Source organism: Podarcis muralis, chromosome 10 (assembly GCF_964188315.1).
Source record: "Podarcis muralis chromosome 10, rPodMur119.hap1.1, whole genome shotgun sequence".
Classification (NCBI taxonomy): Eukaryota; Metazoa; Chordata; class Lepidosauria; order Squamata; family Lacertidae; genus Podarcis; species Podarcis muralis.
In genome coordinates, this window is record NC_135664.1 from 69,025,859 (window position 1) to 69,052,811 (window position 26,953).

General features: G+C 47.9%; 1 protein-coding gene across 1 annotated transcript in view; it reads right to left on the reverse strand.

The window, feature by feature from the left end:
• Positions 1-280: 280 nt before the first annotated feature.
• PLXNA4 (plexin A4) overlaps positions 281-26,953 on the reverse strand; it is a 598,107-nt gene continuing 571,434 nt past the window's right edge. Inside the window, exons 30-32 of the mRNA XM_077935356.1 lie at positions 25,461-25,673; positions 6,082-6,232; positions 281-4,802 (exon numbers count right to left, since the gene is read on the reverse strand). Of these exons, the coding sequence (XP_077791482.1) occupies positions 4,707-4,802; positions 6,082-6,232; positions 25,461-25,673 (460 nt within the window). The 3' untranslated portion in view covers positions 281-4,706. The remainder of the gene's footprint in view (positions 4,803-6,081; positions 6,233-25,460; positions 25,674-26,953) is intronic.

Genomic DNA, 26,953 nt, shown 5'->3' on the forward strand with positions numbered 1-26,953 from the left:
GTTATTGTATTTTAGTGTTCTATTGGAAGCCGCCCAGAGTGGCTGGGGAAACCTAGCCAGATGGGCGGGGTATAAATAATAATAAATTATTATTATTATTATATTATTATTATCTGACAAAGTAGGCTTGAGCTTCATATAATTCATGCTGCGATATGTTTATTCATCTTCAAGGTGCTACGGGACTTTTATATTTATTTGGGACAAGGCGAATTGGTCAGGAATCAAGGGGGAAAGGGGATTGTGACAAAGTGATGCAACGCTTAGCAAATTGACCAAATTGGGGGGGGGGGACCTTGCATTTGAAAGCTGAGTGTTTAAAATGGAAGATTAGCCCATACTTGGGTTCTGAATTGTTACTACAGTCATACCTCATGTTACATTTGCTTCATGTTACGTTTTTTCAGGTTGTGTCCCGCAGTGACCCGGAAAGGGTTGCTTCCGGGTTTTGCCACTTGCGCATGCACAGACATGCAAAATGATGTCACGCGCATGCACAGAAGCGGCAAATTGCAACCTGCGCGTGTGCAGACGTGCTGCTGTGGGTTGTGTTCTTTTCATGTTGCGAACAGGGCTCCGGAACAGATCCCGTTCGCAACCAGAGGCACCACTGTATTGGGTATTGATATCTGCTCATCCTTGAAATCAAAGAATAATGCATTATTCCTTCTGCTTCCTTCATTTGTAGGTTACATACACATAAACAGAAAATGAAGAGGGGAATTAGAAGCCAAGACTGCAGACAGAGGCGCTTGGTGGGATAAGAGCTCACACATTCACATCACAATTGTGGCACAATTCCAAGGTTGAAAAGAAAAGAAAGAAATCAACTAAGAAACAACAAATATGAATTCTGAGATACAAAAATAAAAAAGAACCAAAATAGAGATTTGTTTCAAACGCCTAGGTCTGAGAAAAGAGGAAATCGATGGGGTGGGGGGCTAGGGGTGCGGACGTTCGCACACTGCTTCCCCTTTCTGACAAGTTATTTTGATACGTTCTGTTCATTCCTTTGAGGGGCTCAAGTTTGAAATGAAAACCTGATCGAGTCTGTGCTAGCAAAAAAATGTTAAAAAACAAAACCATCGACGTTTTTTTAAAAAAACCCTTTTAAACCAGGAGCATGCGGAGTCTCAGTTCCTTCCTGTTTCCTCCTCATCAGCTGTGCAAAATCATGTGGTCTCGTTTTCCCCAACCCCAATATCTCCTCCCCCTCGGATGTACCCAACCCACCTTCTCCTTCCTCGTGTGTGCAAACAAACCAGGACCCAAACATGCTCTGGGAATCTCTCCCGCCAGCTTCGCTTTCATTTTAGAATCGGAGAAAGCCATGCGGGGGGGGGGGGCATCTCCCACCTTCGTCACCTGTGGCACTTCGCTTGTCAAAAACCTTTGGTTTCTTCCACGTCTAAAAGCGTTTTCTGTATTCGAGACAAACTTTTTCTCTCTCCTAGCCCGGAGCTTTCCATCCGTTCATCATTTCCGTCCGTCGGCGATCCAGGAGAACGAGCATAAAGTGTAAATTCTGTGATGGTAAATCAAGACTTCTCCACCCTCTAGATATTGCAGAAATGAGCAACATCTGGATTCTGGTCCCGTGAACCCTGCTCTTCTCCTGTATCCACACAACCCTGCAGAAGCAATTGCGGAGGTCCCACTTTTGCCCCCTGCAACGTACCAGGCTCCATGATTCTGCTCCTCCGACCAGTATCAGCCCGTAACTTAAATTCCTGCACTAAGAAGGACAGGGTCATTTCACACCTGTCGTGGGATAAGGGAAATGTAAAGGATGGGGATTTCTAAAGAAGCAGGATGGAGGCATTCGCCATCCAGAGGCACTCTCAGATACGTAGATATAACAGAAGCCGTTTTTAAGCTGACATAGCCTAGTGGTTAATCCTGTACTGCACACCAATGTTAGCTGACTCAAGGCCAAAAGAAATGGAGATGGAATGAATGGAGGCATGCATGCAAACAAACGACTGTTGGGCCAGGTTAAAAGCATTCCCCCTAAGCTCCGTGGTTGCACAGGGTGGGAATGGGACTTTCTGATCTCCCTTTAATCCTCGCAAACATGTTCACAGCACAGTTGTGATGGGTAGGATCTGCGTCACTTTGACGGCAAAGTGACCCAACGCACGGTTATTTCACAGTGAAAAATAGGAGAAAGAAGATTGAGTGCTTCTGCAGCTTGTCCTGGTCCTACACTCCCATCCTTAACCTCTGACCTCTCTGCCTGCCTCGCCTCCGAATGACCAGCCATCGGACGACCAGCTCTGATATCACAGTGAGGTTGGGCAGCCCTGGAACAAGGCAGAGGAGTGCTGAAGTGAACCGTGGCATTATTGCCCATAGCCCAGGAGTTTGGGAATTACACCTTGCTGGGCTTGTTGCTGAGCCTTTCGCTGGAAAATGCACCCATGGAATTAACGCCTTTTGCTATATGGTGCTTTTGAGCGTTGGTACAAGACTGCCTACTTGGCAAAATATTTACTCCAGGAAGGTAGTGTCAATGTCTGGTGTTGCAGAGCGACTCATAACTGCCATTGCGGAATCCAGACTTCAGGGTGGACCATTGCTCAGCAGCAGAGCCCATGCTTGGCATGCAGAAGGTTGCAAGTTCAATTCCTGCCATGTGCAGCTGGAAAACAAACCCAAGTGAGCAGCAGGTGAGGGGGAAAGCCTCTCTCTTGTCTGAAACGCCAGTGAGCTGCTGCAGATCAGGGTAAACAACATGAGGATAAACAGTCTGACCTGCTATAAGGCAGCTCTCCATGTCACTGTGACACAGGTGGCTTCTGCTTATATTTTGCCCACCTCTTATTTCAGGCAAAACGAATTTGTGTCGGTGCCAAAATGGAAATTCATTCAGATCGGAAACTCAAACACTGTTGAGTTGAACAATAGATGCTAATTTTGACAGGATGCAAATTTCATCAACAAAACTCGGGTTTCTTTTTCTACTCTCCAAAGAGCACTGGATAAAGGCCCAAAATTGATGCTAAATATGTGTCGCGATGACTCAGCACAGACTTAAAGAAAGCTGAAGCTTATTTATTTATTTCAATGGTCTCCAGTACAGTGGATTGGATCCATCAAGCTTCGGCAGGCAGATGCCGATGCCAGAAGTGTGCGTTTTGATTGTGTACTTTGGAAATGTGTGAGGGGCTGTGTTTAAGTGTGCAAAAAGCTCTGGACCAGCATTTAGCTCCAGCTTTCCAAATTTGGGACATGGCCCAGTCAGGAGGAAAGCCTTTGAGTCTCATTGATTTCAACAAGATAGCATGGCTGAATTCTGTCATTAAACCAAATGCAATGCAAAGTTGCTCTGCTCTGGTTGGGATGTGTTTACATGATTACATGAATGCATCAAACCAAAGAAGAACATGTCAAATCAATCCAGTTCCAGCTGCAATTTTGCGGGCAAAAGCATTGCACAGGCTACACTGCCCCAGCCAATCATCATTGCAAATGATAAACACTCCCTCCTGTTTTTGAACATCCATTCGGTCTGTTGCTACTACTAAAGAAAAAAGAAATGGGTTTAGGAGGGGGGTCTCTTTTCTTACCCAACCCTACCCCAGTCCTGGGGTGCAACCTCTTGTCATCTCCTTAATGCTGGTACTTATTTCTGGGTTTAACTCTGTGCTGTGTCTAGATCAAAGGCTTATTGTTTTTTTCTTTTGTGCTCTATTGTTTGGGATGGTTAGCCAGAAAGATACAGAAAGTTGCGGCCTGGGATCGTACAGAAAAAGCGAGGGAGGGGACTGCTTCCGGTTGCAACGGCGAGAGTGCCTCACTGCACAACGTGAAGCCGCGCTGGTTTGGGAAGGGATATAAATGCCCCCACTGAGATGCATCTGAAGCAAAAAGAGAAGAGACAGGTACAGTTTCAGGGAAAGAAAGGTGTGTGCTTGAATGTGGCTGCCTTTTAGTTTCACAGTCAGTGGGGCACAGGTTGAAAATGAGGATGACCCATAAAAAACAAAAAGTAGATGAATGCATGAAAATTGTGGAGTGGGGAATAGGTGGTGTTCCTTCCTTCTCCACCCAATCCCAGAAGAGCAGCTGACAACACGGTTAGCTCACAGGGCACAGGGACCCCTCTGCCATGCCAGTCCCAAGGAGGGGGGGTAAAAGTCACTGGGGTCCTCCCCATAGGATGAAGAGTGGGGTGCGGCAGCACTGCTGAGTGGGAGGGAAAAGCCAAGTTCGTCCCCACTCTGCCGGGGTCTCCAGAGGCAAGAGAGCGAAAGTCCTGCCTTGGCGCAGCTTCGAAATAACACTGAGTTTAGTTTCCCGCTCCACGGTTCCGAGCCCGCAGGGAGCCAGTAAAAGCAGCATCGACAGAGGCGAACCCGGGCGGTCCGCTCTGTTAACGGATGATATGACGATATGCTCCAGGGAGAAGGCAGAAGAGGGGGCGGGAATAATCTGTGGACGAGGGAGCTCCACCTGTATGGTCCCCGCACTAAGGGATCCGCCCGCAGAGACGTCCCTCAAGTCCTTGAGGCCTAGTTGCTTGGCGTCCATAGGTTTGGCGGGCGAGCCTTAGAGGAGTCGAGAGCTGTTTCGGGTGACTCCGCTCGACGGCCAATCAGAAACTTGCACTTGGTAAAGAGGATGTTCTTGACTGAGGCACGGCTTGGTTTTGTTTGTATGTTTGTTTCAAATCCCTCCCAGGGAGTCCCCTGGTAGGGCAGTTCTCAGCTGTCTATGCTCATGAGGGTTATAACTTGTTCAAGTTTGTAGGCCAACTTTTGCTTCCCGGCCTGGTCATCTTGATCAAGGGCTCCAAGGATCTGTGGAAGAGAGGCAGAAGAGAGACGTCTTAATGGTTGAAGCTGGTCATGTCAAACGTGTTACGGAAATTACGGGGTGGGGGGGCCACATCTTTAAAGTTGTTAAGCGTTACAAATATTGTGCATCAGTGTATCCTTTCGACTTGGAGCTCAGGGAAGTTACCTAGCTTTAGGTAAAGGTAAAGGGGACCCCTGATTAGGTCCAGTCGTGGCTGACTCTGGGGTTGTGGTGCTCATCTCGCTTTATTGGCCGAGAGAGCCGGCGTACAGCTTCCGGGCCATGTGGCCAGCATGACTAAGCCGCTTCTGGCAAACCAGAGCAGCGCACGGAAACGCCGTTTACCTTCCCGCCAGAGTGGTACCTATTTATCTACTTGCACTTTGACATGCTGTCGAACTGCTAGGTTGGCAGGGGAAGGGACCGAGCAACGGGAGCTCACCCCGTCATGGGGATTCAAACTGCCAACCTTCTGATCGGCAAGTCCTAGGCTCTGTGGTTTAACCAACAGCACCACCTGTGTCCCTACCTAGCTTTAACAATAATATAAAATCAATTCCTTTGCCAGTTTCCTCCACTCCAACACCATTTTGCCCTTGAAAAATAGGGACTCCAGGAAGTGCCTAGAGGTGACAATTGCTGAGCTGATTGTTGGCCAAGGAAAACCTAATCCCATCACCGGACTTGCCAAGGGGTCCAGACATGCAAAGGAAGTTCTATTGTACTTTGGGTGGTGGGAATTTTAAGCATATACATTATTCACAGTAGACATTGTATGAAAAAAAATGTGTTCTGGAGGTCTGAGGCTGCAGGCCTTTCATCCCACAAACCATGGGACACCGTGAAAAATCCAGAAGCATGGCAAGTTTGATTCAGTTCACGTTTAAAGCTGAATTTGTCAGAATTGTACCTTCTGAAACAATATGCGGACTGGAATACATCCAGCCTTCAGAATTCACACTTATCCGAATTCTGCAATGCAGTTTCCCAGCTTGGCAATGTTTACATAGATGCATACATTGGGAGGAAAATGTGCGTAAGAAACGGTTTACAAAAATGTGAATGCTGGTCAAAACTGCACACCAAAAGTGGCTTATTGGGGGAGGGGGAAAAATCACATAAAAATGCTAGAAGAATTTTCAAGAGGAATTTTTTAAATTAAAAAAAATTGCAGAAATATAAAAAAAGTTGTAAAAATTAGAACCAAAATCGACAGTTCCTTCTGCCCCTCGTGGCAGCCGTGATCTGGTGCTTCTCCTCCCTGCCCCCAGCCCATCTCACCTCTTCGTTGTACTTGCCCACGTAGGAGTAGATCTCCGAGAGCGAGCTCATTGTGTTGAATTCATTCATGTGCATGCGGGATTGCTCAGCCAGGTAGGCATTCATGTCCTGGTCGCTGATAGCTGGCATCTTGCCGATATCTGAGTAGTACCTGGTGGGGATCAAAGAGGCCCTTTAAGTGTTGTGCCGGAGAGAGTTCTACCAACAAGCCAATTCCAATTGGCAATAACTAGAGACGGGGCTGCCTTAGCGCTGGCCCCATGACCGTGGAACTCATTCCCCGGAGAGATCTGCCAAACCCGCTTGTCAGGTGCGCTCTGTTTCGAAAAGGCTTTAAAAAAAACCTTGCTTTAGTGAAGAATTGTTTTTACAGGGGAATTGCTTACTATACAGTCGTACCTTGGTTCTCGAATATAATCCGTTCTGGAAGTCCGTTTGACTCCCGAAACCGTTCGAAAACCAAGGCGTGGCTTCCTATTGGCTGCAGGAACTCCCTGCACTTGAGCAGAAGCCATATTGGATATTCGGCTTCCAAAAAACGTTTGAAACCTGGAACACCTACTTTCGGGTTTTTGGCGTTCGGGAGCGAAAATGTACAAGTACCAAGGCGTTTGAGAACCAAGGTACGACTGTACTGAGTTTGCATTCATTTTAGCTGCATTTATGTCAACAGAATTCCCCTGTTATAGTGCCGGTTTAATATTTCAAGTCACTTTGCTTAGGCTTGTTGTTTTGAAACGTAGTTGTGAATTCTAAAAAATAGAAATAAAGGACAGATGTGCATACTGTCTCTGCAACACTGTGACCTGGTAACTCTGAGACTGAGATGAGTGCAGAACTCTGAAAGCCCACAATCCAGCCATCCTTCCGCAATTGCATTTCTGTTCTCGTTTTGGGGTTTCTGTAAAGGTGAAGCCCGTTTAAGCTAATAGACCAGCCGCCACTGCTAACTGGACTTCAGGCTCCAGGAATTAACACCAGCGACTCTGAATTTGAAAACACCACCATCCAGGTCTAGGGCTCAGAAATGGCTTCCTAGAGCCCAAGCACAGTCCTGGCACAGTCCCATATAAAAAAATGTTTGCATACGGCAAGAGGCTGTCACTTTAAGGCAGTTGCTATTTTGGATGCCCTCCTTCCCTCCCTCCCTCCTCTCCACCCCCAAAGTATGGCAGGCCTTCGAGGACAAGATTTGCGGAAGGTAATCAGTCACTGTCACCGGCAGCTGTGCTCCGCTGTCAACTGGTTAATTAGGCTCCGTCATTTACATTTTTAATTTCTTCAATTTGACATTTCGCGCGCAGTGCACCCCCACACAGTGGCGCGCACACACACATGCCCGGAAAAGGCCCCTAACGCCAGCGCCGCCGCGATTTTATAATTAGGGGAAACGGAGAAGGAGAAGGAGCCAAAATAGCTGACAGGTGCCTCGTCGACGGCGCCTGCAGCCACCTGCTGAGTTCAGCAACCAAATCTCCTGGGGCAGAAGGGGGAAGGAATCGGGTGCCAGCATTGCAGAGAGCGGGGATGCAGGAAAGGCAAGGGAGACCTCTTTAATCTGGGCTGCCGCAGGAAAGGGAAGATGGAGCTGGAGGCAGCAGGAAACCAAGTTCTGGGGGAGTTAAGAGCAGCACTGGCTGGTGTGGTTAAGAGTGTCCTACTAGGACAGGCTTCTTCAACCTCGGCCCTCCAGATGTTTTGAGACTACAATTCCCATCATCCCTGACCACTGGTCCTGCTAGCTAGGGATCATGGGAGTTGTAGGCCAAAAACATCTGGAGGGCTGAGGTTGAGGAAGCCTGTACTAGGACCTGGGAGAGGCCGGGGTTCAGATAACCCCCACTCAGCTGAGAAGCTCACTAGGTGATCTTGGGGTATAGCTGCTGACTCTCAGCCTAACCTATCTCACAGGTTCAGGTAGGGAGCCGTGTTGGTCCGACACAGTCAAAATACATAAAAAAACAAAAAAATTGTCCAGTAGCACAAAGGTAAAGGTAAAGGTACCCCTGACCGTTAGGTCCAGTAGCGAATGACTCTGGGGTTGCGGCTCTTCTCGCTCTATAAGCTGAGGGTTATATAACGATGGGGGTAGAGATGCTCCTTCAGGTAAGTAAAAACGTAAAGGATCCCGGACGGATAAGTCCAGTCAAAGGCTACTATGGGGTTGTGGCGCTCATCTTGCTTTCAGGCCAAGAGAGCCGGCATTTGTCCACAGACAGCTTTCCAGGTCATGTGGCCAGCATGACTAAACCGCTTCTGGTGCAATGGAACACCGTGATGGAAACCAGAGCACACAGAAATGCTGTTTACCTCCCCGCCACTGTGATAGCAGTTCGAAAGCACACCAGTGCTGCTAGGTTGGCAGAGCAATGGGAGCTCACCCTGTCACGGGGATTTGAACTCTCAACCTTCCGATCAGCAAGCCCAAGAGCCTTGGTGCTTTAGACCACAGCGTCACCCATGCTCCTTCACGTATACAGGGTCTAGTAATATTATGAGAGAGTGAGAAGAACGTCCCCCTGTCTACAGTTCTCCACACTATGCTTGATCTGATACATCCTCCTTACTTATCATTATTTTTAAAACAAACTAAAAAGTCCCAAATATTTCAACCTTTCTTTGTAGAGGAATTTTCCCAGCCCCTTGATCTGTGCCGATGCTGTGGAATTGGACAATGAACCAAATCCAGCTCTCATCTCCAGCCCTGCCTGCTGGGCGTTGTTCCCTCTGACTGGTCATGCCAACAGAGGGTCCAATTCGTATTTGCCTAGCGAGACCCCAAACTGCCCTGAACCAACTGAATGAGCACTGCTGTCGATGCCCACGGATGCCAACATAGACATTTTGTGTCAGGCAGAGAATCAAAGGGCCTTGTCAAGATCCAGCCCCTCAGGAGGAAATCGGGCACATGCCCAGAATGAATGCCCTCGCCGCCGCCCGACAGCTGCACCCGGCAGTGCCTGAATGATGGCAGCCAAGGAGAAAGCAGCTGAGACCACGGGCGCCAGCGAAACAACAGAGCATCCATTTGAGCTCAGTCCCACTTTCCTCTGAGTTTGCTGAAGTTTTCCAGCTGCTCATCAAGCAGACGAGCAAGTGAGAGTGAACTCAGCGCATGCTGAACCCAAGAGCAGCTGGTGTGTGGTTCTAGGCAACGGGGAGATGGATTTATAGTTCCCGAAAGGAGTCTGCAGAAAGACAGTCACGCTCTTTATAAATATTTCATGCGTGCCCTCCCGCAGAGCTGGAGAGGAGAGCGGGCGCTGGGATTACGCTCGTCGAAAAGCAAAAAGAGACGATGACACGCTTTTTCTGGGGGGGAAATGACGGAACACACTTTTGGGCAGCGGTTCCCAAAGTTGGCAGAACCCGCCTCCAGAGTGGGTGGCATTACCTAGGGGGTGTTAAGAGGCAAGGGGCGGCTGGGTGCTGGTGCTGGAGGTGCAAATGGCTAGATCGAGTTCATCAGCTTTGTTGGATTAGTTCAGCTACCGTATTTTTCGCTCTATAAGATGTACAAGACCATAGGACGCACCTAGTTTTTGGAGGAGGAAAACAAGAAAAAAAAATCTGAATCCCAGAAGCCAGAACAGCAAGAGGGATCTGGCTTCTGGGATAGCCTCTTGCTGTCCTGGCTTCTGGGATAGCCACACACAGCTTCTCCCAGGCAGGGGGACGAAGGCTCCCCCTGCCTGGAAGAGGCTATGCGCGGCTAAGGCAGAAGGCTCACCCAAGAGCTGCACTCCCTTTAAAGTGCGCGCGGAGCATGTGTGCAGCTCTTGGGGGCTTTTCCCCAAGGAGGAAGAAGGGCAGCTCTTCTCCATCCTCGGGGAAAAGCCCCCAAGAGCAGCACACATGCTCCATGCGGCTCTTTAAAGGGAGCGCTGAACAGAGCCTCCCGCCTGCATTCGCTCCATAAGACACACACACATTTCCCCTTACTTTTTAGGAGGGGAAAAGTACGTCTTATAGAGTGAAAAATACGGTAAATAGTTTCAATCAGATTTTGAATGAAAGTGCAATTAATTGTTACGGTTTCCGATTTTGTTGTTTTATCTTCCCTAGTGGGCTGTGCAAACTGCTTTTCTGAATGATGCTTGGGATAGCAAAGCCCTGTTATCCTCGTGGTGAAGGAAGAAAGCTGGACTCGCAATAAGAGGATGGACGTCTGCCATCCGCCATCAAGCACAGTAGCTCATCATGCTAATCATTGGGCTCACCAAGACCTCCATTGCATTGACCCTCTTTTCCCCTTGACTTCCTCCTCTGGCCCCACCCTTCCCTTCCAGCTGGGTTTCTGGCCCCATCCCATCTCCTGACTGCTTCCCTCAGGTCCTAAGGCCTGCCCTGTTCTCCCTGATTACTCTCAATCCTGTCCCACACTAACCCCAGAAAACCATCCATGTTCTGGAGGCGAAGGGGAGGGCACAATGCGCCAAACACTCTCTCGTGGGGTCAGCGAACCTGAGGTTAATCTGAGGCTCAATGATTACTAATTGATCAATCAATCAATCAATCAATCAATCAATCTTTATTACGGTCCAGAGACCCAACAAATCGTTACAAAGCAATGCACAATTCAGACAGCCTACCTCCAGGTTAAACAAGCATTTTGTTCAGACTAGGGATCATTGGTTCTTGCAACCACCGATAAAAACTTCGCCACTGCTAATGTTCTAGCGTTTGTCCGAATTGATTATGGCTAATTGCTGACCTGTCAAGTGATCATGTGTCAGGGACTGGCTGGATGCAGAGAAGGGGTGGGAGGTCACAGCTGGGAAACCCCCAGAGGAGGAAAGCTCAGAGCCAGGGGATTAGTGGTGGGACACCGAGGAGAGGTCGGAGGGAGAAGATTGGGAAGAGGGGCTGGATACGGAAAGGGCAACAGGGTTTAGTGAGCAGGAAGAGTCTGTGACAGGGAGCAGTACAGACTCAGAGGCTGAAGCAGAGGGGGCGGTCAAGGAACTGCTGAAGAACCTAGGAAGTCTCCCCCTCCCCCCTAGTCCCTGTGAACTTGCAGAGTAGTGAGTAGAGCAGAACAGAGGTCAGAGATTCGCAGACACAGTTTGAGACTGCTTTGGAAAAATCCAGGAGAGGAGGAGCCTTAGGGGGGTTGAAAAGCAGAGACTTTCAGTCCTGGGAATAATAATAATAATAATAATAATAATAATAATAATAATAATAATAATAATAATAATTTATTTGTACCCCGCCTATCTGGCTGGGTTTCTCCAGCCACTCTGGGCGGCTTCCAACAAAGGTTAAAAATACATTAAAATGTCACACATTAAAAACTTCCCTGAACAGGGCTGCCTTCAGATGTCTTCTAAATACCAGGTAGTCGTTTTTCTCTTTGACATCTGGTGGGAGGGTGTTCCACAGGGCGGGCGCCACGACCAAGAAGGCCCTCTGTCTGGTTCCCTGTAGCTTTGCATCTTGCAATGAGGGAACCGCCAGAAGGCCCTTGGTGCTGGGCCTCAGTGTCCGGGCAGAACGATGGGGGTGGAGATGCTCCTTCAGGTCTACTGGACCGAGGCCATTTAGGGCTTTAAACCATTTAGGGAATTGCTGCATAGGGGCAAGATCTACTGGGAAGAGTTACTGAGGCCACTAGGAAGAGTTGTATGAATAAAGAGTTAACTTCACCGCCAACAGAGACCTGCTTCCTTTATTACCGAATCCATCCTTGACATCTTGTGCAAAAGAGTAGCGATTCAGTGTCCATTTAGAGGCGCCTGCGGTGAGCCCTCGCAGAGGTGTCCTGTAACTTAGATGGGACTCCTGTATTGCAGGGGGTCAGACCAGATGACCCTTGGGGTCCCTTGTAACTCTACAGTTCTGTGATTCTATGTCAGACTCTGGCACCCCCCGTCAGCTTGGCTCCCCGTTCTCGTTGCCTCTTCCCCTGTCACAGCCCAGGTGCTCCTAGGCGGCTGGGTGACAGCCAGACAGAGGCAGCACTTGTGAAGCACTCCAGATATCAGGTTTGAACGTTGTGCGGGACGGAATGACAGTTTAATTTGCAGAGCTATGGCTCTTGGTGCCTGTTCCCCGTCGGAGGAGCGGAGACACCTCTATTATGCCAGACCTGTCACCCATCTTCAAGAGAAGGAGGGGTTAGGGAAAGTGTTGGTGGATCTGACAGATCCAATGTCTGCTTTTGTCTAATTGACTCTTCCTGCTTCTCTCCTGAAGGCCTGGTAAGCTGCAGTCAAGGACCTCCAGCAGACTCGGTTGGTACATGTGCCGTTCTGCGCACTTGCGTGTAATACGCCAGCATCCTGAAGGAGGCAGCAAACTATACAATGGAACCCTGAACTATACCTCAAACACGCACTTCTGTGTTAACAATAACAATAACAACAACAACAACAACAACAATAATAATAATAATAATAATAATAATAATAATAATAATAATAATTTACTATTTATACCCCGCCCATCTGGCTGGGTCTCCCCAGCCACTCTGGGCGGCTCCCAAGAGAATGTGTTAAAAACAATACAGCATTAAATATTAAAAACTTTCCTAAACAGGGCTGCCTTCAGATGTCTTTTAAAGATAAGATAGCTGCTTATTTCCTTCACATCTGAAGGGAGGGCGTTCCACACGGGAGGCGCCACTACCGAGAAGGCCCTCTGCCTGGTTCCCTGTAACCTCACGTCTTGCAATGAGGGAACCGCCAGAAGGCCCTCGGTGCTGGATCTCAGTGTCCGGGCTGAATGATGGGGGTGGAGATGCTCCTTCAGGTATACAGGACTGAGGCTGTTTACAGCTTTAAAGCACCAACACTTTGAATTGTGCTCGGAAACGTACTGGGAGCCAATGTAGGTCTTTCAGGACTCGTGTTATGTGGTCTCGGCGGCCACTCCCAGTCACCAGTCTAGCTGCCGCATTCTGGATTAATTGCAGTTTCCGGGTCACCTTCAAAGGTAGCCCCACATAGAGCGCATTGCGGTAGTCCAAGTGGGAGATAACTAGAGCATGCACCAATCTGGCAAGACAGTCTACCCCTTTTTTCTCAAAGGCCTTTTTTCTCCTCTTCCTGCTGCTTTGAAACCTGTCCACTTTGAGATTTGGATCTGGGTTCAAATCTGTCACAGCAAATCACACAGTCAAAGTTGGAGTTAACTCTTGATTAGTAAGGACACAATCTTCTTGAGTTTCGGGTCTAATGATCACAGCAGCCCATTCCCTGCACGACATCAGTCACTGAGACTAAATGTTCCCACTTCCCCCTGGTCATCTATGCCTCCTCCTCTCCAGGCCTCCTTCCAAGCAATTGAAGACTACACCTGTGTGCCTGCCTTTGCTCCTCCCGCTTCATGCCTCTCCTGGTGCTGGAAATCAGAGGGGGAGGTTGTCCCAGCAGGAGCGGGAGACCCTTCACCATCCAGACTCATCTCTGCCCCTTAATCTCCCTCGCCTGCTTCAGCTTCTGCCTCTGATTCTCGACTTATCTCTGCCGCAGACTCTTCCAGTTTTTTAAAAAATGTTTTTAGCTGTTCTTATTTTGAACCCTTGAGTCCCTGTCAAGGGAAAAGGTGGGGTATAATCATCATCATCACGATGACTTGGTTAACTGCATCACTGGAATTGCATGCAAAGGAAGGGGAAATCCCCTACTTCCTAAAAATGGGGGAAGACCATTAATGATACCATGAAGTTCTGATGCATTCTAGGAAGCTATTTTTTTCAGCAGACATTCCAGGAGCCATGGGTTAGCAGTGGTGGAGACAGGATCGGGGTGGTGGTTGTTGTTGTTGTATTGCCTTGGTTTTTACTCCCTTTCCACCAGGGGTGACAACTTGAATAAAATATTTTGGGGGCCCAAGTAAGCCCCACCCTGTACAATCGATCACATGATTGTTTCATCACATGTCTGTATTTACATTCCAACACTGTTGGAAGTCATGGGAGTGGAAATTTCTTTTGCACTGTTCCGTTCTGTTGTGCTTTCGTATTCCCTTCTCTCCAGGGAAGAAGAGAGAGACAGCCATGTTTTCTTTTGTCCTGTTTTGTACATAAATAGAGGAGATTAGTTCTCACACCTCCAGCCTAGCTCTGCTGTTGTTGTTGACTCTGCTTAGTCAATGTGTGCTCACGTCTTGGAGACATGAGTCATAGCAGCACGTTGGGGAAGAAGATTGATGGATCTCCCAAGCAGCACGCAGTAGAGAGTAATGGGATAGCACGTATATATGTTGTTTTGTCTGGGTGCCTGCCCTGCTTGCTGGCCAGAACTCCAACAGCACGCACACACCATTTGAATGGGAATGTCCATCAACTTTGTGGGGACCCGCCCCCTCAAATATTCTATTTTAGGGGCCAAAGCCCCCACAGCCCCTAGGAGTTGGCTCCTATGCTCTCCACAGTCATTTTAAGACAGGCAAACTAATATCAGTGTACTGGAAGAAGCAAAGATCACCAGTGTTGAAGCAATGATTCTTCAACATCAACTTCATTGGACTGGTCATGTTGTGTGGGTGCCCGATGATCGTCTCCCAAAGCAACTACTCTATTCCGGACTTAAAAATGGAAAGCGTAATGCCGGTGGTCAACAAAAGAGTTTTAAATATTGTCTCAAGGCAAATCTTTAAAAATGTAGTATAAACACCGACAACTGGGAAACACTGGCCTGCGAGCGCTCCAGTTGGAGAACAGCCTTTACCAAAGGTGTCATGGGCTTTGAAGACGCTCGAACTCAGGATGAAAGGGAGAAACGTGCTAAGAGGAAGGCACGCTTGGCAAATCCACACTGTGATCAACTCCTGTCCGGAAACCTATGTCCCCACTGTGGAAGGACATGTGGATCCAGAAATGGCCTCCACAGTCACTTACGGACTCTCTATTAAGACTCTCTAAAAAGCCAATGCAATTCTGGGCTGCATCAATAGGAGTATAGCATCTAGATCAAGGGAAGTAATAGTGCCACTGTATTCTGCTCTGGTCAGACCTCACCTGGAGTACTGTGTCCAGTTCTGGGCACCACAGTTCAAGAAGGACACTGACAAACTGGAACGTGTCCAGAGGAGGACAACCAAAATGGTCAAAGGCCTGGAAATGATGCCTTATGAGGAACGGCTAAGGGAGCTGGGCGTGTTTAGCCTGGAGAAGAGGAGGTTAAGGGGTGATATGATAGCCATGTTCAAATATATAAAAGGATGTCACATAGAGGAGGGAGAAAGGTTGTTTTCTGCTGCTCCAGAGAAGCGGACACGGAGCAATGGATCCAAACTACAAGAAAGAAGATTCCACCTAAACATTAGGAAGAACTTCCTGACAGTAAGAGCTGTTCGACAGTGGAATTTGCTGCCAAGGAGTGTGGTGGAGTCTCCGTCTTTGGAGGTCTTTAAGCAGAGGCTTGACAACCATATGTCAGGAGTGCTCTGATGGTGTTTCCTGCTTGGCAGGGGGTTGGACTCGATGGCCCTTGTGGTCTCTTCCAACTCTATGATTCTATGATTCTATTCTATGATTCTAAGACCGTGTTCGTGGAAGACAATCTTACTCAGCTACGAGTGAACACCAAAGAAGAAGAAGACAATCATTTGTCAGTTCGTCAAAAGGCAAAAGAGCAACTGCATTAGTGATCATCTCATTTCAGCTCTGCAGTTTTCTAGGGTGGTTTCGCTTTTCGCTGTGGCATGGAGCTCATTGTCCTGTGGGGTGACTTTAATGTGCTGCCGGTGCTCAGAATGCCTGCTCATTAATAATAATTTAGCGTATGAAAAGCTTGTAATGAGTCCATGTGTTGCAGGCAGCAGACGCAATTAAGGAGAAGACATAATTATGCAACCGCCTCCCCCTGCTCAGGTGTGGAGGGGTTTGGACCTTCCTTTGGCACCAGAGGCTCATGGGAGGCATTAGGCCAGAGGCCGGGAGGGTCTTCCCCTTTCGGCATGATGTAGCATAAAGGTTTGCCAAGGTGGGATTGGACTACTGCAATGCGCTCTATGTGGGGCTACCTTTGAAGGTGACTCGGAAATCCAGAATGTGGCAGCTAGACTGGTGACTGGGAGTGGCTGCCGAGACCGCATAACACTGGTCTTGAAACTGGTCATTGGCTCCACGTATGTTTCCGAGCACAATTCAAAGTGTTGGTGCTGACCTTTAGAGCCCTAAACGGCCTCAGTCCTGTATATCTGAAGGAGTGTCTCCACCCCCATCGTTCAGCCCAGACACTGAGATCCAGTGCCGAGGGCCTTCTGGCGGTTCCCTGGCTGTGAGTAGCCAAGTTACAGGGAACCAGGCAGAGGGCCTTCTTGGTAGTGGTGCCTGCCCTGTGGAACGCCCTCCCAGCAGATGTCAAGGCAATAAACAACTATTTTACTTTTAAAAGACAACTGAAGGCAGCCCTGTTTAGGGAAGTTTTAAATGTCTGATGCTGTATTGTATTTTAGTGTTCAAGCCAAACGAATGGCAATGGATAACTGGAGTAATTAAATAATCCCCAACAGACGGGCCTGGCTTCAGATAAAATGGAAGTTGCTTGTATTCCCAGGATCAAGGTAACTGATGTTAGAGGCATGGAAGAAAGAACCTGCCTATTGCACAGAGAGATGAGAAAGAGAAAGAGAAAGAGAAAGAGAAAGAGAAAGAGAAAGAGGCTCATGCATTGTCCGTTAGTAGGCAAGACCAGGACACTTTCAGAAGGAATGACGCACACTTGTTCCCAAAGCAGATGTTTCTCTTGCCAAATATGGGATATTTGAACTGTTCCTTTCTTCCCTCTTCATATGGAAGTGTAAGCATCTCACTTTAGATTGCTTTATATACGCTCTCAGAACAGGTTCCCCTTTTCTCCCTAACTTGATGTTTCCCTCTGTCCAATGTCCCCTCTGTCCTCCACCTTTCCTGAGATAAATCCTTGCCCCTTCTTCTCTGGCCCATCACAATCTGTTCATGCATCTCATCTCACATATACTTTTCCTTCAAAGCATTTTTAAACATTTTTCTTCTTCTGGTAAGACATAGACAATTGCTTTCTTGTTTCTGCTTACTTTGTATTTTTCTAAGTTATTTGCAGTTGCATTTTGACATTATTGTTACAGCTGTAAATCATTGCCCGGAAAGTAGCAGGCACATTTTTTATTATAAATAAATTTTTAAAATCTTATATCTTAGATTGCACAAACTCTAATCTGGAAGAATGAAACAAAGAAATATGCCACCTCATATTAAGTCAGGACATTGGTCCAGTTTACTCAATATTATCTACATCAGGTAGATGTGGGACACGGGTGGCGCTGTGGTCTAAACCACTGAGCCTCTTGGGCTTGCCGATCGGAAGGTCGGCAGTTCGAATCCCTGTGACGAGGTGAGTTCCTGTTGCTCGGTCCCTGCTCCTGCCAACCTAGCAGTTCGAAAGCATGTCAAAGTGCAAGTAGATAAATAGGTACTGCTCCGGCGGGAAGGTAAACAGTGTTACCGTGCGCTGCTCTGGTTCGCCAGAAGCGGCTTAGTCATGCTGGCCACATGACCCGGAAGCTGTACGCTGGCTCCCTCAGCCAGTAAAGCGAGATGAGCGCCGCAACCCCAGAGTCGGTCGCGACTGGACCTAATGGTCAGGGTTCCCTTTACCTTTACCTTACACCTGTAATTAAGTATTTTTTAAAATCAATGATGTGATTGTAGGTAACGCAGCTGACATCATTTGTAATTAGGTCCTCGGCGTGTACATGGAACTGGGCACAAACAATGACATCACCTCCATTTCCCAGGTTTGTGGTGCCTCTCTGTGTGTCCCAAAAAAATGAGTGACAGCTTAACATTCTGGCTTCACTCTCTCTTCCTTGCGTACCTTCCTTTCACGCTGTTCCTTGTTGCATGGAAATGCTTTATTGCTTGTGACAAATGCAATTAAGCTGCACTGATCAAGTTCTAAGTAGTGTTGCGGATTTGGCAGCAGGGAGAGGAACCAAAGGTCAGCTGCGGCCCCTTCTCTCTCAGCTCCACCACTCCGCCACACCACAGAGCCAGTCCCTCTTGGAAGATCTGCTCTTCCCTAGGGCTCTGGGATAGCTCATCAAACGCTGCCAAAGTCACAGGATTTGCCGACTCCAAAGAGGAGGCTTTGACACCAAAGGGGGCTTCAAAAGGGGAGGAAGAAGAAAAGGGTCCAGTCCGGTGGCTCCAGGGCTGATTTGCGCTGTCCTTCTCTGAAACCAAAGAGCTGAGGTCAGCCTTGGATCTTGGCTCCTCTGATCTCACTTCAGAGACAGAGGAAGGGACCTCAAGCGCCAAGAGACGCGATGAATAAAAGATGGCCGCAGGTATCCTTGACCTCCGTAGAATGTCTGCAGTTACAAAGTTGTGTCTGGGGTGGCACAAAAGTTTAGCATGTGGGCAATCAGCTCCCATGTCCCTTAAGACGCCTAAGTTTTATATTCTCCCATACAAACTTACATTTGGACCTTAACTTAATGGAGGGCATCCGCCACTGAGCATTGAAAGAATGCTGTCTGAAACCTTCAAGAGCCACAGTCAGTATGGACAGCACAGAGCTACATGGACCAATGGTCTGACCTGGTATAAGATAGCTTCCTATTGTTCGCTGGCATCCATCTGTCTTGGGAGACAATGGGGGAGTACACCTCAAGGGGTGGTCAAACTGTTGGACAGTTATAGCACCTGCTGTGCCTGTAGAGACCAATATGGGAGAGACATGTTTCGTTGCAGCTGGGGCAGACGAAGGTGTCCGGTTTTGCTGCTGCACATGCACCATGGCATTTCTTCTCTCTGCGGTCCTGCCAGCGGTTATTCCTCCTTTGGCCACTACTGTGGATGCACGACTTGACTGCCTGTCTCCAGGCACTGCAGTCATCTGCAAGGGATTCCTGTTTGTGGGCTTCCCAGAGGTATCTGTTTGGCCCCTCTGAGTACAGGATGTTGGAGAAGATGGACCACTGGCCTGATCCAGCAGAGCACTTCATACATTCTTAATATCTTTTTTTAAAAGGGCAGGTGGCACATCCCCAGGCAAAATGCAGCCCTCTTGCTCTTGGTCATCAGGACTCTCCCCAGGCCAAACCCAGTGTGCTGGGCCCGGGGCTAACCCGTGAAACGCGGTCCAGGACCGAACCAGAATCCGGAGGTTCCGCTAGGCGTCAGTCCGACAGGGCCAAAGAAGGACACGAGGCAGGAAACCAGGCAAGGACAGGTACAGGATCTCAGGCAGGATCTAGCATACAGCAATGTTGCTCCTGCAACCTGGGGCGGGGTCCGACAGCCTTTTATCTTTGTCGGGGTAGCGGCCGATCCTGATCCCCCGGCGACTCACCTCCCTGTTTTGGCTGAAGGTGAGCACTCCTCCTGCGAGTACTCAGGTCTCTCCTTCTCTCTGCAGCTCGGGAGATGTCGTGGATTACTAGACCCAGGGGCCGCCTCAGCCTCTCCTGACCCAACTGGTAGTGGAGCAGCTGTAAGTGATGGCCCAGCTGGAGGCAACGAGGTAATCCCCACATCTGGAGCCAGGGCAGGCTCAGCCCCCTGACTTGGCCCAGCCGGTGCTTGTTGCAGGGGAACCTGTGCAGACTGGGCCTCTTCAGGACCAGACCCCAGACTTGGTTCAGATGATGCCTGAGACAAAGGATCCGGTGCAGACTGAGACTCCTCTGGTTCTGAGTCCGAGTCCCAGGCCATCACACCCTGTTTGTCACAGGCCACCCTCCCCACTGGCCCCAATCCTTTCCTTCAAGTGCTTTGCCTGGTCAAAATGTATCCTTGACTTGTGGTAATGGCTCCACCCGTCATTGGCATGTCTGTCCACCTCCAGAAGGTTGCCCGTAGAGGGAATTGTGCTGCAAAAAATGTCCCATCCCTGTTGTAGCACCTGTTTGCTTACTATTTCCAGAGGAGAAATCTCAAACCAGTAAGTCTTGGGCAACTGCATGCCACTTTTCCCACTGTGGGAAGAAAGCAAGGCGTGGGCCATACTCATCATCATCACCATAGACTTTCATTGCGCTAGCCATAGGCCATGGCATCATTCAGAAAAATAACAAAAGGGAGGGAGGAAGACCTTTAATTGCCTACAGACAGCCATCCAATCTTAAACAACTTCTCACCCACAATAATACAACAACCAGACTTAAAATGGACACTGGTACCAGAGCCTGCAATAAACCCAGATGCCAACTTTGCTGCCACATACACCCAGACAACACTATCACTGGCCCCGACATCATCAAACATACCATCTCAGGTCTATTTAATTGCTCATCTTCTAACATTGTGTATTCCATCAAATGCCAACAGTGCCCTTCAGCTCCCTATATTGGACAAACAGGCCAAACCCTATGCCAAAGGATAAATGGACATAAATCTGATATCAGGAATCACAAGACAGAGAAACCAGTAGGAGAACACTTCAGTCTCCTAGGACATACAAGATCTCAAAGTAGCTGTCTTATTACAAAAGAATTTCAGGAATAGACTGGAAAGAGAAGTTGCTGAATTGCAACTTATTCCCAAACTTAAAACCATGGAGAGACCTGGTCTGAATAGAGACATTGGATTCTTATCTCATTATACATGATGTAGCTATTTTTAGCCATCTCACCCCTTGCTTTTCCCTGTAAGACCAATTGCAGTTGTTAACAGTTTAACACACCTATCAGCCAATCACCCCTTCCCACCACCCTTCTGAGTAATACCCCTCCCCACCCTCTCGCTATATATAAGGGGTCTGTTGACTTCTGTTTCGGTGTATCTGAAGAAGTGTGCATGCACACGAAAGCTCATACCAATAACAAACTTAGTTGGTCTTGAAGGTGCTACTGGAAGGAATTTTTTTATTTTGTTTCAACAAAAGGAAAAACAGCAATAACCATAAAAATCACCAGGCACCACACATACAATATAAACCACGGTCACAACTATTAAGATTGTTGGATGCTGGAATGAAGTTACATGGTTTTAGCAGAAATGTTATAAAGAATTAAGTAAAAATGGATTGTTAATGGGCCAAAGTGTAAAATTTAAGGTCAGATTGTGTAAGATAAATTATAGAACAAAAATTGAGAAAGCTGGAAAGGATTTGCTGAAATAGCTAATTGAATTAGAATACAAAAAAGGGAGGTGTGAGGAGGTCGATGAAACAAGTAAATGAAAGACAAAGATATGGAAATACTGGATGTGTTTTTAAATGTTTTTGTCTTTAAATGTTTTTGCTTTTCTTATTGTTTTGTTGTATTGTTTTTTATTTTGCTTTTTATTTTTGAAGTATTGTAACTTTTTATTGTCTCTTTCTTTCTTTTTTCTTAAACTTTTAATAAATATCATTTTTTTAAAAAAACTACTAAGATTGTTTATTGCATAAAACAGAATAGCAGAAGATTCTCTAGTGCAGTGTTTCCCAACCTTGTGCCTCCAGCTGTTTTTGGACTACAATTCCCATCATCCCTTGCCACTGGTCTTGCTAGTCAGGGATGATGGGAGTTGTAGTTCAAAAACAGCTGGAGGCACAAGGTTGGGAAACACTGCGCCATACCGCACATGGTATCTCCTTGGGCCTCACCCTGTCCCAAAGAACAAGAGCTTTCAGTCACGGATCCAGAGATGAAAAGTTGTAGCTAATGCTAGTCCTTCTCAGACTAGACCCATGGAAGTTGCGGGACATGACTGACTTTGGTACGTCCAGAGTCTGCTCTGAGTAGAACGTGGCTGAATACAAACCAAAACATTCAAATCAGGGGGAGGAAGCTCAAGACCCCCAAAGCTGCTGTATCTAGCTCTCAGGACTCTCTTCGCACTCCTCACTGGCCCTTCATTGCATGCCTTCCCTGTTTTATTTTGTCTGGATTGAACCCTGATAAATGCCTCTTGCACATTTGGATGGAGCAGGCTGTGCATGAATGTACAGTGGTACCTCGGGTTACATACGCTTCATGATACATACGCTTCAGGTTACAGACTCTGCTAACCCAGAAATAGTACCTCGGGTTAAGAACTTTTCTTCAGGATGAGAACGGAAATTGTGCTCCGGCGGTGCGGCAGCAGCAGGAGGCCCCATTAGCTAAAGTGGTACTTCAGGTTAAGAACAGTTTCAGGTTAAGTACAGACCTCCGGAATGAATTAAGTACTTAACCTGAGGTACCACTGTATGTAGAAACCGGCCAACTGTACAGAGGCGATTTTTCCATTAATTCTCTGGCCTCACCTGCCACTGGTCTGCGGCTCAGAAGGTTGTCCAAAAGGGAACACAGGGAACCTGAAAAAAGGTCCCCCCATGTCTGATTTAAATAAGCACAGCAAGGCAACCATATGACCTACTTATGGCTTTCTTTGCCCTGCTGAAGGGAATGTGCCTGAAGTTTCGTCCCAGAATATAGAACTAGAGAAATACTTAAGATTTGTTGCTGTTGCTGCTGCTGAGCATTCCTATCCCGTTAGAATGCACTTTACATTTCGCTGCAGTTTTTCAAAAGAAAAATGCAAGCCTCTTAGGCTCCACCGGCCTCTTTTGTCCCTGATTTTGCTGGCACAACCACTGCCCAGGGGGGAGGCCCTCGCAGGTTAAGTAGCAGGCGCTGCACTGCTACCTTTGTCCGTTACAATACAAATTCTCAATTTCTCTCCTGTGTGCAGAAAGTGCTGCCTGCTCCTTTCCTGGGCGCAGGCAAGCTCATTTGCCGGTGGGAGGAGGCCCAAGGTAGCTAAAGACTTCCATGTTGTAGTCAATATTAAAGGCAATTCTTCTCAGCCCAGCAGCCCCGCTGGGTTCCGATTTGACCAGATAATTATTTTTAGGAGCGGCCGGAGACCTCGATTTCTGCAAAGGCAGTTTCTTAGCAACCGAGGGGCCTCTCTGGAGCTACCTTGCTTAATTATGGCCTAGTTTTCATACTGCACCCAAGTTTTTCTTCTTCTTAACTACTAGAGGGAAACAAGCATAGGGAAAGAGGCAGAAGTGGTTCACAGCTGAGTTTGCAAACTCAGGCTACGTTCACCTGAACAAAGGCAAACAGCATTTGTTACTTCTGCAGGGGTTACCTAGAACCGAAAGTATGTCACAGACTTTTTTGTCGTTCCACAAGAGCAAATAATTGTCCTTAACAAACCTATCCAAGATACTTTTAATGGCGAGGGGGTTTTTTTGGGTGGGGAGGGGTCTATGTTTTGCTAGGGAAATCCTTGTCCTCCCCTCCCTTCGGAAACTTGGATTTGGATTTGATACCCCGCTTTATCACTACCCAGAGGAGTCTCAAAGCGGCTCACATTCTCCTTTCCCTTCCTCCCCCACAACAAACACTCTGTGAGGTGAGTGGGGCTGAGAGACTTCAGAGAAGTGTGACTGGCCCAAGGTCACCCAGCAGCTGCATGTGGAGGAGCGGGGAAGCGAACCCAGTTCACCAGATTACGAGTCTATCGCTCTTAACCACTACACCACACATACAAGAATTAACAAGCAGTTTATATTTTATAGTCTTTTTGATTCAGTCATCTGGTTGCAAGCAAAAATCGGCATCTCTCCACATTTAGTGTTGGCTACGCTAAACCCTCCCCCTTCTGTCTCCAGCAACATCCTGGGCGCCAACAGGAAGTTCCGCCTCCTCTCTGCATTCTACGTTCTCTAATACGGACGGACCTCCTAGTTCTTGGGGAGGGAGGGTTCCCCACACTCTCTAATGGCATTTCTGCTGGCTGTTCCCTCCCTTCTGTTTCGCTTTCCATTATCTCATAACTAGGCAACTCCTGTCGAAGCTGCTCAGTGTCTGGGTCTCTCTCTACTCCTGAAACCGCTGGAAATTTGGGGGGGGGATCTCCCCCTCCTCTTCAAAGAGGAGCTGATCTGCCTGAGAATGCAATCCCCAATCCTCTGATTCAGACCTTTCTCTGACATAGCTTTTCCTCATCAGGGAGTCTGTCCAGCCCCAGGATCACTTTGGTTGAGGAGACTAACCTGGCCTTCGCCTCCTGTGCTGGGAGCCCTGGCAGGACAGGAGAAGGAGGGCCTGAGTGTCCCTTAGCCCCTTCCTTCCATTTTTGAAGCAAAGCTGGTGGCAGAAGTGAGGCGAAGCTGACAGATGCCCATTTCTCTTCCCTCTCCTTAAGCACAGGGCGCCATTGCATCTGCTAAGAGCTGTGAGCTAGGAAATCCTTCATTCAATTCCACCTAATCTCAGGCATGAACCCACTAGATGGACTTAAGTACCCTCTCAGGCTTAGCCCCTCCTCCATAGCATGGGGGATAATAAACGATACCATCCGATGACATTTGGGGCTTTTGCAAGGATTACCAAGATAACTTATCTGGAGCACACCAAAGACTCAAAAGTATTATTACTGCCCAATGAAATCGTACAATGCTATTACAGCGTTCCGCTCTGCCCCGCAAATTTGCTGTGGGGAGGTGCCAGCTGATGCGTACATATGCTCTATCCACTACTTCTGGTATGTAAGGGGAGGGCTTTGCTGAAAGAGGAGCAAGGCGAAACTCTCGGCTGACGGCAACAGATCACTTTCCCTTCCTGCAATTTACTGGGACTATTGTACTCAATAGTCCTCTCCTCTATGAATTTGTCTAATCCTCTTTTAAAGCTGTCTAGGTTGGTGACCGTCACTCCAGAGGAGCTAATAATAATAGCCCTGAGATGATAATATAATAACAACAACAACAACAACAACAATAATAGCATATTATTATTATTACTATTATTATTATTATTAATACCCCACCCATCTGGCTAGGTTTCCCCAGCCACTCTGGGCAGCTCCCAACAGAATACTAATAATAAAAATGTGATAGAACATCAAACATTAAAAGCTTCCCTAAACAGGGCTGCCTTCAGATGTCTTCTAAAAGACTGGTAGTTGTTTTTCTCTTTGACATCTGATGGGAGGGCGTTCCACAGGGCGGGTGCCACTACTGAGAAGGCCCTCTGCCTGGTTCCCTGTAACTTGGCTTCTCGCAGTGAGGGAACCGCCAGAAGGCTCTCAGAGCTGGACCTCAGTGTCTGGGCTGAATGATGGGTGTGGAGACGCTCCTTCAGATATACTGGGCCGAGGCCATTTAGGGCTTTACAGATCAGCACCAACACTTTGAATTGTGCTCGGAAACATACTGGGAGCCAATGTAGGTCTGTAAATTTATAACATCACCATCAGCTGGGGCAACCCAGTCAGGTGGGGAGGGTACAAACATACATATAATTGTCATGTCCTTCAGAAACCATCTTAGCCAATGATCACCATCACACCACTGAATTCCAAAAATTAATTTATGCAGAAACATAAATTATCTAACTGAACCTATTACTAACCCCTTACATAGCAGGGCGTTGGACTAGATGACCTTGGGGGGTCTCTTCCAGATCTACAATTCTATGACCGGACAGCCCTGAGTTCTAGTATTGCAAGAAAGGGTGGGACATACCTTTCCACCCAGTTCTTGTAGCTGGGGATATCCTTGGCGTAGAGGAGCTTATTCGAGGGGGAATCCTTGCCCAAACGGTGCTCTGAGGTCGAACAGGAGTCCATGAAGGTTTGTGCTACCACCGAGAGGCAAGCGTCGGTGATGCTGTTCTTGTGGATGTCGAAGACAAACTGCGGGTTCTTGATCATGTTCACCCAAAACCTTAGCGGCAGGCTTCAGGAAAGAAAGAGGGAAGGAAGGAGGGAAGGAAGGAAGAGGAATTCGCTTACTTCCAGCTGTATAGGTTCACCTTGTAAAACACTTTCAAGTGTTAACAAAAAGTCTTCAGCCAATGGAATTGCAACCTTTTGCTTTAATTAGATATGCAAACTTCTTGCAAAGAACTGTTGCAGCTTAAACTGCTGGCATGAAGTCTGAAGCCCTTCAGAGGATAGAGATATCTAGTCTCTTATTATTCTCCTTATTCTCTGACTTGAGGCTTATCCACAGTTCCTCTTCCCCTGATGTTCCCCACTTGTTCCCAAGAGTTTTCCTTGGGGAAGGAGTGGGGCAAGGGGGAAACTGCTCGGATCCATGCCCAGAAAGCCCAGGTCAAGAGGAAAACCACATGGTCCCATGCTTTCTAGCACGGGTTAAGTGAAAGTGTAGACAAGCCTTATGTTAATCTACCAGAACCACACTTGAAAGCCTCAGATGACCTCGTTCACTTGCATTATGACCTCATTCACTTGCAAGAATGGCCTGTCAGTTCCGCTGGTGATCTGGAAGGTTATATCATTGCTCCCGTTCTGAAAAAGAGTTCCGGAGCTGTGCTACTGCACGGCTGCTCCCAGCTTAGGCAGAACCATACATTCCAAGCACAAGCCATGGGGTTCCCAGTCTCATGTTGTCCTCTTAAGGCAAACACATGGGGAGATTTGTAGGGAGAGAAACTACAAATGGGAGTGACAGTGGAGGAGTGAGGGGTGGATTTGCAGCACTGAAGTGGCCTTTCCAGGGTGCAAGCCTGGGCAGTGTGTATGGAGGTCCTGGGCTGCCCAGACAACGAGACCCTGCTCTCAGCCTTGCTGATATGGTCCAAAGGAAAACAAAGGGATATATTTGGCACCAAGGTAAAGGGACCCCTGACCATTAGGTCCAGTCGTGACTGACTCTGGGGTTGCGGTGATCATCTCGCTTTATTGGTCGAGGGAGCCGGCGTACAGCTTCCGGGTCATGTGGCCAGCATGACCAAGCTGCTTCTGGCGAACCAGAGCAGCGCACGGAAACACTGTTTACCTTCCCGCCAGGGCGGTTCCTATTTATCTACTTGCACTTTGACGTGCTTTCGAACTGCTAGGTTGGAAGGAGCAGGGACAGAGTAACGGGAGCTCACCCGGTCACAGGGATTCGAACTGCCAACCTTCTGATTGGCAAGTCCTAGGCTCTGTGGTTTAACCCACAGCGCCGCCCGCGTCCCATTGGCACCAACCTGATGGATATTAATGGTGGGC